Here is a 19,773-nt window from a genome sequence, read left to right as displayed (position 1 = left end):
CTTCCTCTGGGTTGGTCATCTGTTGTTTCTCTGATTTCCTATTTTTATTCTCTTCCTTCTTGTTCCCGTTATTTTCTATGTTTTCCTGTTGAGAGTCTTGCTGTGGTGTTGTAGTTGTCTGTTTCAGCTGTGGAGATTTACTCCTCAGCTGGTCCCCCCTCCCGTCGATGTTGTTTTTGGCTTGTGCTCTGGCTTGAGTGCTGATCCATTTCTGCTAATAAAATTGAAGTGCCAGTTAATGAAGTAGACAAAGACGATGTGGTCAAACAATAATCATGGCTTTTATTAGCAGAAACTCATGGTACAATAATGAAAGACAATAGGTGCATATACAGTTATACCCAAGGGGAGTGTCCTTAATGGTAGAGATAATGCACAGCCAATGTTAGTACAGCAAGGCTTGCCAGAGGGGAGACAGGCAGCTTAGCAGAGATTCACCACAAATGGGTGTTGCGCTGACCGCTACGCTAACCCTGCGCTGTAAGATTGGCCCTTTGGCTAAATTTTGCCAAAGCTTCTGCAAGGCGCCTCGCGATACTTTACAGCGTCAGGTGGCACCGCATATGGAATTAGATTCCTCATGACCTGCATATCCCTTTTAGGCCTGGCATCGAGGAGGGGGTGTATGCTGCGTCCAACCTTTCAGAGATGCCAGTGTCACCAGGGTGTTGTTGCCCAGATTGGAAAGAAAAATGTCTTGCATTAGCAGAGCTGGGGCTTTTCCCTTTGGAGAGAGGAGGCTACGAGAGGCCTTGTGGTTGTGCTGAGGTTTGTTTGGGGTTCAGAAGGAAACGAATCCAGGCGCAGGGAATGATAATGATTGGGTTTATTAACACCGAAACAAACAGGCTGGCTGTCCCAGCCACACAGAGGCAGATCAGGAGCATTTAACAGCACAACTAGCTATTTACAAGTAGTTGGAAACTAAACTCAGCAGCAGAATCCAATCAGAAGCAGTTGCGGGGTGGGGGAATGCAACCAGCTAATATGCGCCCATAGGGAAAGGGGAATTCTGACTATGGAGGGACCCTACATGTGGGCTACCTACAGGGATATACAGGCTCCCGTACCCCTGATAATTGGGAGCGTTGCGGCAATACCGGTGTCGTCTGCGTCTACAGCGATATCCTGGTTAGCTTAAGGGGCTGCGAGCCCCTTACCTGCAACCCCAGGGCAAAGAGAAAGTGAAACAGAGGTGCTGCAGTTTTATAACCTGCCCTCCTCAGCTGGGGCTGGGATGTGGAGCTGGCCAAGGGGAGAGGGTGCTCTGGCTGGTGGTCTCACACCTGATTGGCAGGTTGGAGAGGCTCTATGTTGATGGACAGCTGGTTGTGGCTTCACACATACCAGGAAATGGGTGCTGTCTAGGTAACACGGCCAGTGCCTGTTTCCCCAGGGCAGGGGTAGCAAACACCAGGGATGTCCGTACAAAGTGAAGGGAGGGAAGTTTTAGGGGAGACGTCAGTGTTTTTATTTACACAGAGAGTTGCGGGGGCCTGGAAAACCTTGCTGGGGATGGAACATTAGGGATATTGAAGTGACCTGCGCTGGTTTCCTCTGTGTGCTCCAGTTTCTTCCCACCCCCCCCTACCTCCCCAAAGACATACGGGAGGGTTGGAGGTCAATTGGATGTGATTGGTCACCATGGGTTCATGCATGAAAGAAAAAATAGAGGGTTATGGGGAAGGGAGTGTTTTTTTTTGGGTGGGTAGGTAGATATGGGTTGACACAACATCGTGGGCCAAAGGGCCTGTATGGTGCTGTAATGCTCTATGTTCTAAGTAGAACTTTAAAAAGCATTGTTTTACAAGTCATTCCAGTTAACAGAAATGTTCACGTTTTGTTGTGTTTTTCTTCAGATCAAAATTGCAAGACCACAGGTCACAGGATTTCACAACAGTTGATTTCTACTCCAAGCTCCTCAGTGCTGTTGCATCAAATCTTATCCTTTGGAGTGTGATTATTAATATTAAGATTTTTTTTCTGCTTTTGAATTCCAGCAACAAAATTAAATATATTTAATATGCTTCTCCCCCTCATCCCACCCTCTCAAGACGATGAAGTCTATTGGAAGTCAACGGAGTTAAATTTGCTAGAGGACATTGATGGATTGAGTCACAGCCACGGCTTTTAGAGGGTGCAGCCGAGAGAAACGGGATGGGGTCTTCTTACACACAAGCCACCGGACAAGCCAAATTGTCTCCTTTCCTCGGAGACCTGGAGCCACTTTTCCCCTCTGGTTCGGTCTTCAAATTGGCCAGAGACAAATTCGGGACTTACCAAGATTGTGTGCGCCCGATAGAGGTGCGAGTGGGGAACGCGGAAGGGCTGAGATCTGAATGCGAGAGAACTAAACCCCAAGAAAAGAATGTAAGGAGCAGGAGTCGGCCCATCCAGCCGGCCCTGCCTTTCAATGTGATCTGATGGCGGGTCATCTCCACCAACCTGCCTTCCCCCCCACTACATCCCTTAATTCCCCAACTGTGTCAAAATCCACCCAGCCTTGCCTTCAATATGTTTTACTGAGGTTTGCCCCCCCCCCCCCAATGCTTCAATGGGCAATGAATTCCACAGATTTCCCGCCCTCTGGGAAAAGCAGTTCTCCGTCCGAAACCCTGTGCATGAGTCCCCCCAGCTCTGGCCTCCAACGCCAATCAAAACAACTTACCGACTTCCATCTGCTCTATGGGCAATGGGGTTGTAGGTTAATTGGTGTGTTTGGGCATCACAGGCTAGTGGTCTGGAAGGGCCTGTTACCGTGTAATTTTGCTCTACATATAATCCATATCATCCTTAAACATGGGGCAATGTACTCTGGACTTAATTTGCATATTGTGTCATAATTTAACATGTCTTTTAACTCAATGTACAGATTCATTGTTTATTTTCAATAAAAAAATTTTTAAATGACTTCCTTGTATTGATCTGGACTTGGTCAGTTAGAATTTATTTTATAAAACAGCCTTTAATGTTGGTACTTCCTTAACAAGTGATTAAAGTTGAGCTGGTTAGATCTCAGGTGGAAATTAGGGCACCGGGGGGGAGGCACACTCTCTGTGACAGCACCAGCGATCGGGACCGGGGTTCGAATCCCACGCAGTCTGTAAGGATCTCCCACGCGTCTGCATGGCTTTTCCCCTGGAGGCTCCCATCGTTCAAAGCATCCCGAGGGTTGTAGATTAAATGGGGTGTAAATTTGGGGCTGAAATGGTCCGTTATGTCTAAATCATTAAAGATAGAATTTATAATAAATTGACCGAACGTTTAAAAAAAAAAGAAGAAAAATATTGAAAAACTGACTAAAGGGGCAGTCTTTTGATGAAATACTGAGGCGGGCGAGACTACCGGCCACCATCATGTCAACTTTCTACAGGAGCTCTATCCAGAGCGTCCTGGTCGCTGCAGAGAAATGGATTGGAGTTCAATTCACAGGACCTTAAAAGCAGCAGAGAGGATCATTGGAGTCTCCCTCCCCCTCCCCATCAACATGATGAACCAGGATCATTGCCTGAAGAGGGTGCACGCGCAAAGATCCTTAAGGACCCCCTTCCACCCATGTGCGCAGCACCTTTCAGCTGCTCCCATCGGTGGGGGGGGGGGGAGAGATACAGGAGGATAGGAGCCAGCACCACCAGGCTGAGGAACAGTTTCTTCCCACGGGCAGTGAGAATGGTGAACGACCAAAGGAACTGCTCACATTAACCGTCCAAGACTCAACTATTTATTTAAAAATACAGTAAAACCTCTGGTATCCGGCCCCTATGTAGATTGGTAGATGTCGTGTAAGTGAATTTTCCAGTTGCTTGAATTCTGAATAACAGGGGTTTTACCGCATTTAATTATTTCTATATAAGCACACTGCACATGAATCTTTTGTAATATGTGTGCTATGCCTGCATATGTAGTTGTATGTTTTCTCACCGAGGATTGAAGACAATAAACTTGAACTTGAAGAGCCTATAGTGGTATTGCTCTTGCCCATCAACCTCACTGAGTGGGAGATTGGTCTGAAAGGATTCGGACAGGGTGGGTTTAGGCTGCATGGGGTGTAAGTACGAAGCTCTTTTCCGCCATTGCCTGCTGCTGGCTCTACCCGTTTCTCCCCCTCGGAAACCCTGGCAAATTTCTACAGATGTGCATCACAGTCTGCCGGTGAGAACGCTGAGCGACTGAATGAGCTGCCTGTACTTATGCTCCTTCTATTGGCGAATCCAGGTATATTTATTTGTACATGTATACACGTCCTGTGTGCATATCATTTGTCTGTGCATGTGTGGGGTCTGGTGGTGTGTCTGCGTGTTTCTTTGCACCAAGGAGTGGAGAACGCTGTTTCGTTGGGTTGGACTTGTACAATCGAATGGCAATAAACTTGAAAGGAATTGTGTCACAAATACGAACAAATTTGAAAGTGAAACAGAGGATCGGGGCTGATTTTGAAAAGGAAAAGTGATAATCTATCTTGGAATGTCATGTTCATGCCGATCACAAGGTAACAACAACGGTAGAAGCCCATCAAAGATTTTGTTTTGGTATTACAGGTACCCCTCAACTTCTGACCTAAGCGAGGTACGCTCATGCGCACATGCGACCAGAAATGTCTCATCAATGTCGCCACAGCTGCGGTACATTCGGTCACATTTGTGGCAAGTATCTGCTTAAGGCTCAAAGATGCGCCCTGACTGCACTGATTTAAAAAGCCTATGAGCTTTACTTCAGTGACAGACGCTGGGCTCCTCACATTTGCTGTGCCATGAGGGCAGTCAACTTGGCTCAGAGGTGCCCAGGATGAAACAAGCTGAATTCGATGCAAATTAATGTTTACTCCAAATTCTGATGTTCAGCAAATCTGAAATCATCTTTAGGTGGTTGGTCTCAATCCCCCATTTTTGAGGAAGCAAACCTTTGTGGGAAAAAAATTGCTGTAATTTGGGACGGCAAAGGCTTAAAGGCCAGAAGGGCCTGTCTACAATAAAATCATTGATTATGAGGATCAAGGTTCAAACACAAGTTTCATGGTAAAAACAACTTGAGCACAATGTATCAGAGACTTAAAATTATCTGTTTGTTGGTTGTCAGGCAACTTCAGCAATAAAAGGACCTTGGCATTATTATTATCACAAGTAAATATATGAGAAGTGTTGATTGCATAACTTATCAAGGAGTATTCAGATATATCTTGATCCTTTGCTCATGTTAATTTGGACAATATAGGCCCTTCAAAGTTGTGCCGAACATGTCCCTACCTTAGAAATGACTAGGCTTACCCATAGTCCACTATGCTTTCAACCTCCGTGTACCTATCCAAAAGTTAGGATCAGGATCAGAAATTATTGTCGTGAACAAGTCATGAAATTCGGTGTTTTGTGGCAGCATCACAGGGCAGCATCATATTATAACCACCTTACTACACTAATGTAAAAATAAGAGTGCACGAAAAGTGAGGCCGTGTCTTTGGATCATTGATCATTCAGGAATCTGATGGCGGAGGGGAAGAAGCCATCCTTGTGATCGTCTTTAGGCTCCTGGACCTCCTTATGGTAGCAGAGTGAAGAGGGCACAGCCTGGATGGTGGCGGGGGGGGGGGGGGGGAGGGGGGGTCCTTGAAGATAGAGACTGCTTTATTAAGACACCGGCTCATCTAGATGTGTCCTCGATGGAGTGAAGTCTACTGCCTATGCTGAGTTAACAACCCTTTGGGGTTTATTCTTGTCCTGACAGTTGGAGCCTCCATACCAGGCAGTGATGCAACCAGCCAGAATGCTCCTCACGGTCCACCTGGAGAGGTTTTCAAGTCTTTGGTGATGTACTGTGACAGGTTATGGATATGTTTTTGGGAGATAGATTGGGCCAGGTTTTTTAGTGTAGGTCACATACAAACACTTTAAAACAGATCTCATTTAAAATACTGGAGCTCTGCTCACGCGAGACAGGTCGGCACCAAGAGCCTTTGCAAAAGCATTGGAGAGTGCCAAGAGATTTCACTAATGGATTGTTGTTTACAAAAAGGCAACAGAATTTGTCGGAGCACAGGCTGTCTGGAGGAGAACTTTCTGTTCTAAGAGGGTCATGTGGTTTTGCAAGCAGAGAGGGTGAAATGGGCTTTTTTTCTGAGAGAGAGAGAGACACACACACAGATCAGTTCTACAGTCAGCAGCAGCAGCTGGGACTAGAACAGGACAAGCTTGTAGAAAACCCCATTTGGAAGACAGGTTGTAAGTACTTAGTTCAGCCTGGTCGAAGCCCTTGTGGTTCATGCAAGAGGAGAGGACTGGCTGTCTAATGTTTCACTTGGAATAACAGAAACAGAATGGAACTCTGTGGTGACCTGAAAGAAAGAGGTTATCACCTGGAAAACCACTGATGGGGTAAATTTCTTTGGCAAGACACTGGCGTAGCTAATTACAAGGGATCAGTTTGTGTCTAGGAACAACAAATCTCTCTCTGAAAACCGACAAGCACCTTCCTGAGTGGTAGCCATTTACCTTTTAAGCTCCAAAGCCTGGTGAACTTTATAAATGTTAAATTCAGTGCACAGTATAAGAATTGCCTGCAACCAGTGAACTTGGAGGAGTGAGAAGTGAGATTGGTCTGTGAATCAAAGAAATTTTCTGAACTTACACACACACACACACACACACACACATTACATACACCTGCGCTTAGACTTAGAAGGGGATTAAGTTAAGTTAATAGGAATAAATTAGAGTTTGATCCTGTTTTCATGTTTTTTTTCTTTGGCTTGGTTTCGCGGACGAAGATTTATGGAGGGGTAATCTCCATGTCAGCTGCAGGCTCGTTTGTGGCTGACAAGTCCGATGTGGGACAGGCAGACACGGTTGCAGCGGTTGCAAGGGAAAATTGGTTGGTTGGGGTTGGGTGTTGGGTTTTTCCTCCTTTGTCTTTTGTCAGTGGTCTTTTGTGAGGTAGGCTCTGCGGTCTTCTTCAAAGGAGGTTGCTGCCCGCCGAACTGTGAGGCGCCAAGATGCACGGTTTGAGGCGATATCAGCCCACTGGCGGTGGTCAATGTGGCAGGCACCAAGAGATTTCTTCAGGCAGTCCTTGTACCTCTTCTTTGGTGCACCTCTGTCATGGTGGCCAGTGGAGAGCTCGCCATATAACACTATCTTAGGAAGGCAATGGTCCTTAAAAACAACTTAACCATTTGTCTTGGTGAATATCTATTGCTGCTGGGTTTTGGGGTCCTCTGGGCTCGTAACACTCCAGCCTTGCACTTTTACTATGACCTGCAGCTCTGGTAGGTTTTGAACGGTGAGAAGAAACCCACGCAGGTCATGGGAGGACATTCAGAAGGCATCTTGTAAAGTTTAAGTTTCTTGTCATATTCAATTGGGGGTAATAAATTCTTATTTGAATTTGGGGCTGGATCTTAGACTTTAAATGGATCAGAGATACAAAGGTCAATCCTGTGTGTAATAGTTTTCAGTCCAATGGTTCATCAGCTTTCTCTCTCACCCTGCAAAAGACAATTGACTGCCAGAGTTTTGAATTGCATTTAGTTTCCGCTCAGGATATCTGTGAAGAGCTTCACTCAGAAATTTCTTTAAGCTTTTGCTTTGATCCAGAATTTTAAATATGAAAAGAAGCCGGCTCAAAATAAACACTGCGGTGTTTTTCTGCTACCTGCATTTTTCTTCGTTCTTCGGTAAGTTATTTTCTGAGATTATTATTGTTAATTTTGCTTTTATTGGATCTCTGAATCATGTGAAACAAGGTTCTTATCGGGTTTCAGAGTGAGATTTGTTGTTCCTGGACACAAACTGATCCCTTGTAATCAGCCATGCCAGTGTCTTGCTGAAGAAATTTCCCCCATCAGTGATTCTCCAGGTGATAACCTCTTTCTTTCAGGTCACCACAGAGTTCCATTCTGTTTCCGTTATTTCAAGTGAAACATTAGATAGCCAGTCCTCTCCTCTTGCATGAACCATAAGGGCTTTGACCATGGAACATCTCAGCATAGAAATAGGCCCCTTTGGCCCTTCTGGTTGGTTCCGAGCACCACTGGCCTGCACCCCACCCCATCCACATACCTGTCCACATTCTCCTTCATCGTTAAAGTCAAGTCTGCATTCCCCACCTCAGCTTGTTCCATGCCCCCACTCCATGTGAAGATGTTCCCCCCCCCAAACTTTTCCCTCGTTATCTCACCTGCCCTCAGCAGGAAAAATGTATCTACATTTAGTCTGTCCATCCCCCTCATAATTTTCAATACCTCCCCTCATTCTTCTACACTCCAGGGAATAAAGGCCTAACCTGTTTAACCTTTCCCTCCAACTCAGTTCCTCAAGTCCAGGCAACATCCTCGTAAATCTCTGCCCTCTTTCAATTTTATTGATGTCTTTCCTGTAGTTCGGTGACCAAAACTGCGCACAATGCTCCAAATTTGGCCCCACCCGTTGTCTTCACCATGACATCCCAATGCCTGTTCTCAATACTTTGATTTATGAAGGCCAATATGCCAAAAGCTCTCTTACAACCCTATCTACTTGTGTCTAGGGAATTATGAAGTAAATCACAAAATTCAGGGGTTGAAGTAAAAGCACAAAATGCTCAGCAGGTCGAACAGTGTCTTTTATGTAGTCAAGGTAAAAATACATCACTGACGTTTCAGGCTTGAGCCCTTCATCGAAGTATGAGAATTTCAGAAAGGACTCAAACCTGAAGCATTCGGTCTCGTATCTCTGCCTTTGTAACATAAAGGATGCTGTTCGACCTGCCGAGCGTCTCCAGCAGTGTGTGGCAAGGGAATCACGTATCTGCACTCCCATATCCCTCCGTCCAACCACACTCTTCCCCCCCCCCCCCCGCCACGCCCTACCATTCCCCGTGTATGTCCTTTCTTGGTTTGTCTGCAGATTCATCCAGTTACAGCGCTGCTGCCGCGGGACTGGACAAATTCTTCATGTAATTAGGAAGCTTTAACAAACGGTTGCTTCTTCACAACGACGGAGAGGTCAGGCTACTTGTCCAGCTGAACCACAGTAAAGGTTGCGGTGATGCTGATGCACCAAACTGGTCTTTTCCATGCGATTTTTAGTTTTCCAAACTTTACGCTGAGGTGCAGTGCATAACAGGTGAGAGAGAAACCGCACTAGATAAGTTAAGCTACAATTATTCCCAGAGCTTCCAACGCACTTTATTAGCTAAAAAGATTCCAAGTTGCTTAAACACTGGTACTTTCTTGGTGCCACAGGGCTGAGTATTTGTACTCAATTTGGAATTGACTGTCAGACAAATAAGAGAATTGAATATGTGACATAAGGTCCTGGTGAGACCTCACTTGAAGGATTGTGGGCTCTTCATTTAAAAACGGACGTGCTGATGTTGGAGATGTTCAGAGGAGGTTCACTTGGATGATTCTGGGAATGAAAGGGTTATCCTATGAAGACCAGCTCTTGGCCTGTACTCATTGGAATTGAAGAGAATGACAATGGGGGGTGGTGGGGTGGATTTGGAGGGAATCTCTCTGAAACATTTTGAATGTTGAAAGTCACGGACAGAGTAGATGTAGACAGGTTGTTTCCCCATGGTGGAAGAGTCCAGGTCCAGAGCGGAAGAACTTCTTCAGCCAGAGACCAGTGAACCTGTGGAAGTTGTTGCCACTGCAGGTGGTCGTGGAGGCCAGGTCGTGGTGCTTACAGCAGAGATCGATAGATTCTTAATTGACCAGGGCATTGAAGGCTACAGGGAGGAGGGCTGGGCAGAGGGGCCATGGAGAAATGGTTCAACTGAATGGTGGGGCAGACTCGATGGGCTGATTGGCCTATTTCTGTTCCAGTCTTATGGAAAAGGAAGGGGGACATGGAGGGGTAGGGGGAACTGCCTACCCCCACTAAAAACCTACTAAACTAAAAAAATATTAAAAAATAGATAGATATTAAATTGGATTGCTTTAGGAAACACTCAAAGATTCCAAAAACATTTCACAAAGGAACATAAATTATAAAGGGAAGATTTCACCAGAGGATTCAAAGGAATTATTTATAAATTCAAACAATGTTCAAACAAACAGGGCCCAAATCTGTAAAAATATAGAATATATTTATACGTAATATAATTATACATAATTTTTTTCTAACGGAATAGAACTTTGAGTCTCTGTTTGCCATCTTCCTGATGTTAAAGAAACACCTGATTTTGAAATAAGACTTTAGTAAGGCCTTTGACAAGGTCTCACATGGGAGGTTAGTCAGAAAAGTTCAGAAGCTCAGTATATACATTCAGTGGCTTTCCACTCCCATCCCACCTTAAGCAATCCCTAGGCCATCGGTGCTCTGTGATTAGTCAGGGGTTGCTTAAGATGGGACGTGAGTGGGAAGGGAAGGTTGAGAATTATTGCTCTAGACCCAATTGTTACTGAAATATTTTTTGAGAGAAAAATTGTCATTTCCTTTGGAGCTCTGAAATGGTGCACATAACGAGTCAAAACAGTGGTCACTGTGGACGATGTGGTCAGTGACGTAAATTCTGTGGTGCTTGATGTGGTGGTCTCTTTGGACCAGGTGGTTTCTGTGGTTGATGGGGTCACTGAGCTGGTCTCTGTAGTTGATGCTGTTGGTAAGGTGGTCCCTGTGGTGGAGTCTGAGGTTGATGTGGTCATGTCTGTGGTCAAGGAAGTGATTACTGTGGACGATGTGGTTGGTGAAGTAGATTCTGTGGTGCCTGATGTGGTGGTTTCTTTGGAGAAGGTGGTCTCTGTAGTTGATGGGGTCACTGAGCTGGACTCTGTAGTTGATGCTGTTGGTGCGGTGGATTTTAAGGTCCCTGTGGTGGAGTCAGAGGTTGATGTGGTCGTGTCTGTGGTCGAGGTAGTGATAACTGTGGACGATGTGGTCGATGATGTAGATTCTGTGGTGCCTGATGTGTTTGTCTCGGTGGTCTCTGTGGTTGATGGGGTCACTGAGGTGGTCTCTGTAGTTGATGCTGTTGGTGAGATGGACATTTTGTATGCTGTGGTGGAGTCTGAGGTTGATGTGGTCATGTCTGTGGTTGAGGTAGTGATCACTGTGGTTGATGTTGTCTGTGAACTAGATTCTGACGTGCCTGATGTGGTGGTCTTTTAAGACAAGTTGGTCTCTGTGGTTGATGGGGACACTGAGCTGGTCTCTGTAGTTGATGCAGTCAGTGCGGTGGACATTGAAGTCACTGTGGTGGAGTCAGAGGTTGATGTGGTCATGTCTGTGGTTGAGGAAATGATCACTGTGGATGATATGGTGGGTGAAGTAGATTTTGATGTGCTTGATGTGGTGGTCTCTGTGGTCAATGTGGTCTCAGTGGTCTCTGTGGTCAATGTGGTCTCAGTGGTCTCTGTGGTCAATGTGGTCTCAGTGGTCTCTGTGGTTGATGGGGTCACTGAGCTGGTCTCTTTTGTTGATGCTGTTGGTGAGGTGGTCATTGGGGTCCCTGTGGTTGGTGCAGATCTTGTGTGGCCTGATGTGCTGGTCTTTTTAGTTAAAAACGTGGTCGATGTGGTTGAAGGGGTCAGTGTGCTGGGGATTGCAGTTGATGTGGAGGTCACTATGGTTAACGTGGTTGGTGCAATGGTCTTCATGGTGGATGTCATGGTGATTGCGGTTTTCTCCCCAGTTGTGGTCGCTGCGGTGCTTCTCAATGTGGCCAACATGCTGGTCTTTCCTCTGATGTGAACAAAACAGGTAAAACAATGGTTTTCAAACTTTTTCTTTCCACTCACATCCCATCATTACTAATCACAGAGCACCAATGGCCTAGGGAATACTTCAAGAGGGATGTGAATGGAAAGAAAAAGGTTGAGAACCCCTGGTCTAGATTCAACATTGGCCGAAAGTGGGTGACTGTCTCTCTGACTGGTGTGATTCAGGGATCGGTGCTGGCACCATTGTTGTTTAATGATAATGTGGTTTGGATCTGCAAGATTTCAGATGACACTAAGACCGGGGGTGTCGTGGAAAGTGAGGAAGGTTTTCAAAGCTCGTGAAGGAATCTGGACCAGCTGGAAAAATAGGATGAAAAGTGGCAGATGGCGTTTAATGCTGAGAAGTGTGAGGAATTGGATTTTAGGAGAAATGAAGGAAGGAGATACTGTATAAAGGTAACTGGCAGGGCACTGAGGAGTGCAGTTGGAATACAGATGCACCATTTCCCCCGAAATTGGCATTACAGGTAGATGGGGTTACAAAGACAGCTTCTGGCATATTGGCCTTCGTAAGTCGAGGTTGCCCGGGCTTCAGGAATTGAGTTACAGGGAAAGGTTAAACAGATTAGGACTTTATTCCTGGGAATGTAGGAAATTGAGGGGAGATTTGATCGAGGTATTTAAGGTCATGAGGGGTCTTGATAGAAGAAATGCAAAGACTTGAGGGTAGGTGATATTCAGGGGGTTTTGCCTGTGATGTGCAGTGCTGAGTCAACTCCCTCTTGCGTGTACAATGTACAATCTTTCATCCACCTTTATCATGTGCAATTATTCCAAATTTAGACAGTGATCCCTTCCAGCCTCCGGGTCCGTGCTGCCGATTACACCCAATTAACCTACAACCCGAGTTCAATTTTTTCAAATGGTGCAGACACAGGGGAGTACAAACTCCTTCCGGACAGTGCAGGATTCAAACCCCGGTCCCAATCGCAGGTGGTGTAACAGTGTTGCGCTGACCGTTACGCCAATCATCCCACTCATACACAAGTTTCCCCTATGCTCAAAGGAGATTGCTCAAATTCCAACTCACTGTGGAATGATCGACTAGCAGCGTTGACTAGAGGAAGCAGAACTTATTTCCACGGACTGCAAATACGCGTGAAATAGCCAATACCGTGGCATAGTTGACTCACCCATTTCTGGCTTTAAAAAAAATCACCCATTTTCTATATGACCTGTGTAAAAGTCAATCCCTTTATTTTTGGCCTCACCTACCCAGCCACCAGAGCTACTGACGCCCCGGCTGCAGATTCTTGCCCCAGCCGGACGCTCATCCAAGCTCCCAGTGCCCTAACCACAGACTCTTGAACTGGCCCCCTACCCACCTGGGAACCCAACGCACAGGCCTCCCGATGGCAGAAACCAGTTTCTGCCCTTGCCGCAGACTCTCTCCTAGGTCTGAGCCAGCCGCCCGTCCGAGCTCCTGACGCCCCACGGATTTGCCATCTGGTCCCGGCCAGTCAAGCACCCGGTGCCTACTGTGGCCAAAAGCAGTATCTGTGTAAAAGTCCACCATCCAAATTTGACCTGAAAATTGGTCACCGAAACTCAACAATTGTACAAGCATTTACAGTAGTGTTCAAGCTACATTGAAGCAGGGTTAGTTGTGTTGTGTAAAAATGTTAAAAATGATAAAATCCTATTTTCTCTTTGCTATTTTAATCAAGGTACCACATCAGGCACCACAGAATCTACGTCACCGGCCAAATCATCCACAGTGATTACTACCACGACCACAGACATGACCACATCAACCTCAGACTCCACCACAGGGACCAAAATGTCCACCACACCAACAGCATCAAATACAGAGACCAGCTCAGTGACCCCATCAACCACAGAGATGACTGAGACCACAGAGACCACCACATCAGGCACCACAGAATCTACTTCACCGATGACATCTTCCACAGTAATCACTACCTTGACCACAGACATGACGACATCAACCTCAGACTCCACCACAGAGACCAGCACATCAAAAGCATCAACTACAGAGACCAGCTCAGTGACCCCATCAACCACAACGACCACCAAGACCACCTTGACAAAAGAGACCACCACATCAAGCACCACAGAATCTATGTCACCGATGACGTCTTCCACAGTCATCACTACCTTAACCACAGACATGATGACATCAACCTCAGACTCCACCACAGGGACCACAATATCCACCACACCAACCGCATCAAATATAGAGACCAGCTCAGTGACCCCATCAACCACAGAGACCACCGAGACCACCTTCACAACAGAGACCACCACATCAAGCACCATAGAATCTACTTCACCGACGACATCTTCCACAGTAATCACTACTTTGACCGCAGACATGACCACATCAACCTCAGACTCCACGTCAGGGACCACCAAACCAACATCATCAACCACAGACACCAGCTCAGTGACCCCATCAACCACAGAATCCACAGAGACCACCTTGACCATTGAGACTACCACATCAGGCACCACAGTATCTACTTCACCGACGACATCTTCCACAGTAATCACTACCTTGACCACAGACATGACGACATCAACCTCAGACTCCACGACAGGGACTACCACACCAACAGCATCAACTACAGACACCAGCTCAGTGACCCCATCAACAACAGAGACCACCGAGACCACCTTGATCATGGAGACCACCACATCAGGCACCACAGAATCTACGTCACCGGCCAAATCGTCCACAGTGATTACTACCATCACCACAAACATGACCACATCAACCTCAGACTCCACCACAGGGACCAAAATGTCCACCACACCAACAGCATCAAATACAGAGACCAGCTCAGTGACCCCATCAACCACAGAGATGACCGACACCACAGAGACCACCACATCAGGCATCACAGAATCAACATCATCTACCACACCGTCCACAGTGATCACTGCCTCGACCACAGACATTACCACATCAACCTCTGACTTCACCACAGGGACTAAAATGTCCACCTCTCCAACAGCATCAACTACAGACATCAGCTCAGTGACCCCATCAACAACAGAGACCACCAAGACCACCTTGATCACAAAGACCACCATATCAGGCACCACAGAATCTACTTCACCGATGACATCTTCCACAGTAATCACTACCTTGACCACAGACATGACGACATCAACCTCAGACTCCACCACAGAGACCAGCACATCAAAAGCATCAACTACAGAGACCAGCTCAGTGACCCCATCAACCGCAGAATCCACAGAGACCACCTTGACCATTGAGACTACCACATCAGGCACCACAGTATCTACTTCACCGACGACATCTTCCACAGTAATCACTACCTTGACATCAGACATGACGACATCAACCTCAGACTCCACGACAGGGACCACCACACCAACAGCATCAACTACAGACACCAGCTCAGTGACCCCATCAACAACAGAGACCAGCGAGACCACCTTGATCATGGAGATCACCACATCAGGCACCACAGAATCTACGTCACCAGCCAAATCGTCCACAGTGATTACTACCACGACCACAGACATGTCCACATCAACCTCAGACTCTGCCACAGGGACCAAAATGTCCACCACACCAACAGCATCAAATACAGAGACCAGCTCAGTGACCCCATCAACCACAGAGATGACTGAGACCACAGAGACCACCACATCAGGCATCACAGAATCAACATCATATACCACACCGTCCACAGTGATCACTGCCTCGACCACAGACATGACCACATCAACCTCTGACTTCACCACAGGGACTAAATTGTCCACCTCTCCAACAGCATCAACTACAGACATCAGCTCAGTGACCCCATCAACAACAGAGACCACCAAGACCACCTTGATCACAAAGACCACCATATCAGGCACCACAGAATCTACTTCACCGATGACATCTTCCACAGTAATCACTACCTTGACCACAGACATGACGACATCAACCTCAGACTCCACCACAGAGACCAGCACATCAAAAGCATCAACTACTGAGACCAGCTCAGTGACCCCATCAACCACAGAATCCACAGAGACCACCTTGACCATTGAGACTACCACATCAGGCACCACAGTATCTACTTCACCGACAACATCTTCCACAGTAATCACTACCTTGACCACAGACATGACGACATCAACCTCAGACTCCACGACAGGGACCACCACACCAACAGCATCAACTACAGACACCAGCTCAGTGACCCCATCAACAACAGAGACCACCGAGACCACCTTGATCATGGAGACCACCACATCAGGCACCACAGAATCTACGTCACCGGCCAAATCGTCCACAGTGATTACTACCACGACCACAGACATGACCACATCAACCTCAGACTCCACCACAGGGACCAAAATGTCCACCACACCAACAGCATCAAATACAGAGACCAGCTCAGTGACCCCATCAACCACAGAGATGACTGAGACCACAGAGACCACCACATCAGGCACCACAGAATCTACTTCACCGATGACATCTTCCACAGTAATCACTACCGTGACCACAGACATGACGATATCCACCTCAGACTCCACGACAGGGACCACCACACCAACAGCATCAACTACAGACACCAGCTCAGTGACCCCATCAACAACAGAGACCACCGAGACCACCTTGATCATGGATACCACCACATCAGGCACCACAGAATCTACGTCACCGGCCAAATCGTCCACAGTGATTACTACCACGACCACAGACATGACCACATCAACCTCAGACTCCACCACAGGGACCAAAATGTCCACCACACCAACAGCATCAAATACAGAGACCAGCTCAGTGACCCCATCAACCACAGAGATGACTGAGACCACAGAGACCACCACATCAGGCACCACAGAATCTACTTCACCGATGACATCTTCCACAGTAATCACTACCGTGACCACAGACATGACGATATCCACCTCAGACTCCACGACAGGGACCACCACACCAACAGCATCAACTACAGACACCAGCTCAGTGACCCCATCAACAACAGAGACCACCGAGACCACCTTGATCATGGATACCACCACATCAGGCACCACAGAATCTACGTCATCGGCCAAATCGTCCACAGTGATTACTACCACGACCACAGACTCAGACTCAGACTCCACTACAGGGACCAAAATGTCCACCACACCAACAGCATCCATTACAGAGACCAGCTCAGTGACCCCATCAACCACAACGACCACCAAGACCACCTTGACAGCAGAGACCACCATTTCAAGCACCTCAGAATCTACATCATCGATGACATCTTCCACAGTAATCACTACCTTGACCACAGACATGACGACATCCACCTCAGACTCCAACACAGGGACCACAATGTCCACCACACCAACAGCATCAAATACAGAGACCAGCTCAGTGAACCCATCAACCACAGTGACCACCGAGACAACCTTGACAACAGAGACCACCACATCAGGCACCACAGAATCTACTTCACCGATGACATTTTCCACAGTAATCACTACCTTGACCACAGACATGACGACATCAACCTCAGACTCCACCACAGGGACCACCACACCAACAGCATCAACTACAGACACCAGCCCAGTGAGCCCATCAACCACAGAGACCACCAGGACCACCTTGACCACAGAGACCACCACATCAGGCACCAGAGAATCTATTTCACCGACCACATTATCGACAATGATCACAAGCTCGACCACTGACATGACCACATCAACCTCAGTCTCCACCATAGGGACCAAAATGTCCACCTCACCAACAGCATCAACTACGGAGACCAGCACAGTGATTCAATCAACCACAGAGACCACCGAGACCACCTTGTCCACAGAGTCCACCACATCAGGCATGACTGAATCAACTTCATCGAGCACTTCGTCCACAGGGATCACTACCTTGAACACAGATTTCACCACGTCAACGTCTGTCTCCACTACACGGATTGCAATGACCAACTCCCCATCAGCATCAATTACAGAGACCAGCTCAGTGACCCCATCAACCACAACGACCACCAAGACCACCTTGACAAAAGAGACCACCACATCAAGCACCACAGAATCTATGTCACCGATGATGTCTTCCACAGTCATCACTACCTTGACCACAGACATGATGACATCAACCTCAGACTCCACCACAGGGACCACAATGTCCACCACACCAACCGCATCAAATATAGAGACCAGCTCAGTGACCCCATCAACCACAGAGACCACCGAGACCACCTTCACAACAGAGACCACCACATCAAGCACCACAGAATCTACTTCACCGATGACATCTTCCACAGTAATCACTACTTTGACCGCAGACATGACCACATCAACCTCAGACTCCACGTCAGGGACCACCACACCAACATCATCAACTACAGACACCAGCTTAGTGACCCCATCAACAACAGAGACCACCGAGACCACCTTGATCACAGAGGCCTCCACAACAGGCACCACAGAATCTACTTCACCGATGACATTTTCCACAGTAATCACTACCTTGACCACAGACATGACGACATCAACCTCAGACTCCACCACAGGGACCACCACACCAACAGCATCAACTACAGACACCAGCCCAGTGAGCCCATCAACCACAGAGACCACCAGGACCACCTTGACCACAGAGACCACCACATCAGGCACCAGAGAATCTATTTCACCGACCACATTATCGACAATGATCACAAGCTCGACCACTGACATGACCACATCAACCTCAGTCTCCACCATAGGGACCAAAATGTCCACCTCACCAACAGCATCAACTACGGAGACCAGCACAGTGATTCAATCAACCACAGAGACCACCGAGACCACCTTGTCCACAGAGTCCACCACATCAGGCATGACTGAATCAACTTCATCGAGCACTTCGTCCACAGGGATCACTACCTTGAACACAGATTTCACCACGTCAACGTCTGTCTCCACTACACGGATTGCAATGACCAACTCCCCATCAGCATCAATTACAGAGACCAGCTCAGTGACCCCATCAACCACAACGACCACCAAGACCACCTTGACAAAAGAGACCACCACATCAAGCACCACAGAATCTATGTCACCGATGATGTCTTTCACAGTCATCACTACCTTGACCACAGACATGATGACATCAACCTCAGACTCCACCACAGGGACCACAATGTCCACCACACCAACCGCATCAAATATAGAGACCAGCTCAGTGACCCCATCAACCACAGAGACCACCGAGACCACCTTCACAACAGAGACCACCACATCAAGCACCACAGAATCTACTTCACCGATGACATCTTCCACAGTAATCACTACTTTGACCGCAGACATGACCACATCAACCTCAGACTCCACGTCAGGGACCACCACACCAACATCATCAACTACAGACACCAGCTTAGTGACCCCATCAACAACAGAGACCACCGAGACCACCTTGATCACAGAGGCCACCACAACAGACAACACAGTATCTACGTCAATGACCAAATCGTCCACAGTGATCACTACCTCAACCACAGACATGACCACATCAACCTCTGACTCCATCGCAGGGACCACAATGTTCACCTCACCAACAGCATCAACTACAGAGACCATCTCAGTGACTCCATCAACCACAGAATCCACAGAGACCACCTTGACCATTGAGACCACCACATCAGGCACCAGAGTATCTACTTCACCGACAACATCTTCCACAGTAATCACTACCTTGACCACAGACATGACGACATCAACCTCAGATTCCACGACAGGGACCACCACACCAACAGCATCAACTACAGACACCAGCTCAGTGACCCCATCAACAACAGAGATGACCGAGACCACCTTGTCCACAGAGTCCACCACATCAGGCATGACTGAATCAACTTTATCGAGCACTTCGTCCACAGGGATCACTACGTTGAACTCAGATTTCACCACGTCAACCTCTGTCTCCACCACAGGGACTGCAATGACCACCTCCCCATCAGCATCAACCACAGAGACAAGCTCAGTGACCCCATCAACCACAAAGGCCACTGAGACCACCTTGACAACAGAGACAAGCACCACAGAATCTACTTCACCGATGACATCTTCCACAGTAATCACTACCTTGACCACAGACA

General features: G+C 47.3%; 2 protein-coding genes across 2 annotated transcripts in view; both read left to right on the top strand.

Moving 5' to 3' along the window:
• The window catches only part of LOC138752582 (mucin-17-like), a 42,126-nt gene extending 39,282 nt beyond the window's left edge, over positions 1-2,844 (top strand). Inside the window, exon 14 of the mRNA XM_069915372.1 lies at positions 1,860-2,844. Within this exon, the coding sequence (XP_069771473.1) occupies positions 1,860-1,904 (45 nt within the window). The 3' untranslated portion in view covers positions 1,905-2,844. The remainder of the gene's footprint in view (positions 1-1,859) is intronic.
• An 11,183-nt stretch (positions 2,845-14,027) lies between these two features.
• Positions 14,028-19,182, top strand: LOC138753059 (mucin-2-like). Its single transcript, XM_069915651.1, has 2 exons — positions 14,028-19,124; positions 19,177-19,182. Exons 1-2 carry the CDS (start codon positions 14,028-14,030, stop codon positions 19,180-19,182), a joined length of 5,103 nt encoding a protein of 1,700 aa, XP_069771752.1.
• The last annotated feature ends 591 nt before the right edge of the window (positions 19,183-19,773 follow it).

This window comes from Narcine bancroftii, chromosome 2, assembly GCF_036971445.1.
Source record: "Narcine bancroftii isolate sNarBan1 chromosome 2, sNarBan1.hap1, whole genome shotgun sequence".
Lineage (NCBI taxonomy): Eukaryota > Metazoa > Chordata > Chondrichthyes > Torpediniformes > Narcinidae > Narcine > Narcine bancroftii.
This window is presented reverse-complemented; position numbering and strand designations above follow the sequence as displayed.

What these genes read in the sequence shown, in the direction of transcription:
- LOC138753059 (XM_069915651.1), top strand. Translation starts at nt 14,028, where the DNA reads ATGACCACATCAACCTCAGACTCCACGTCAGGGACCACCAAACCAACA.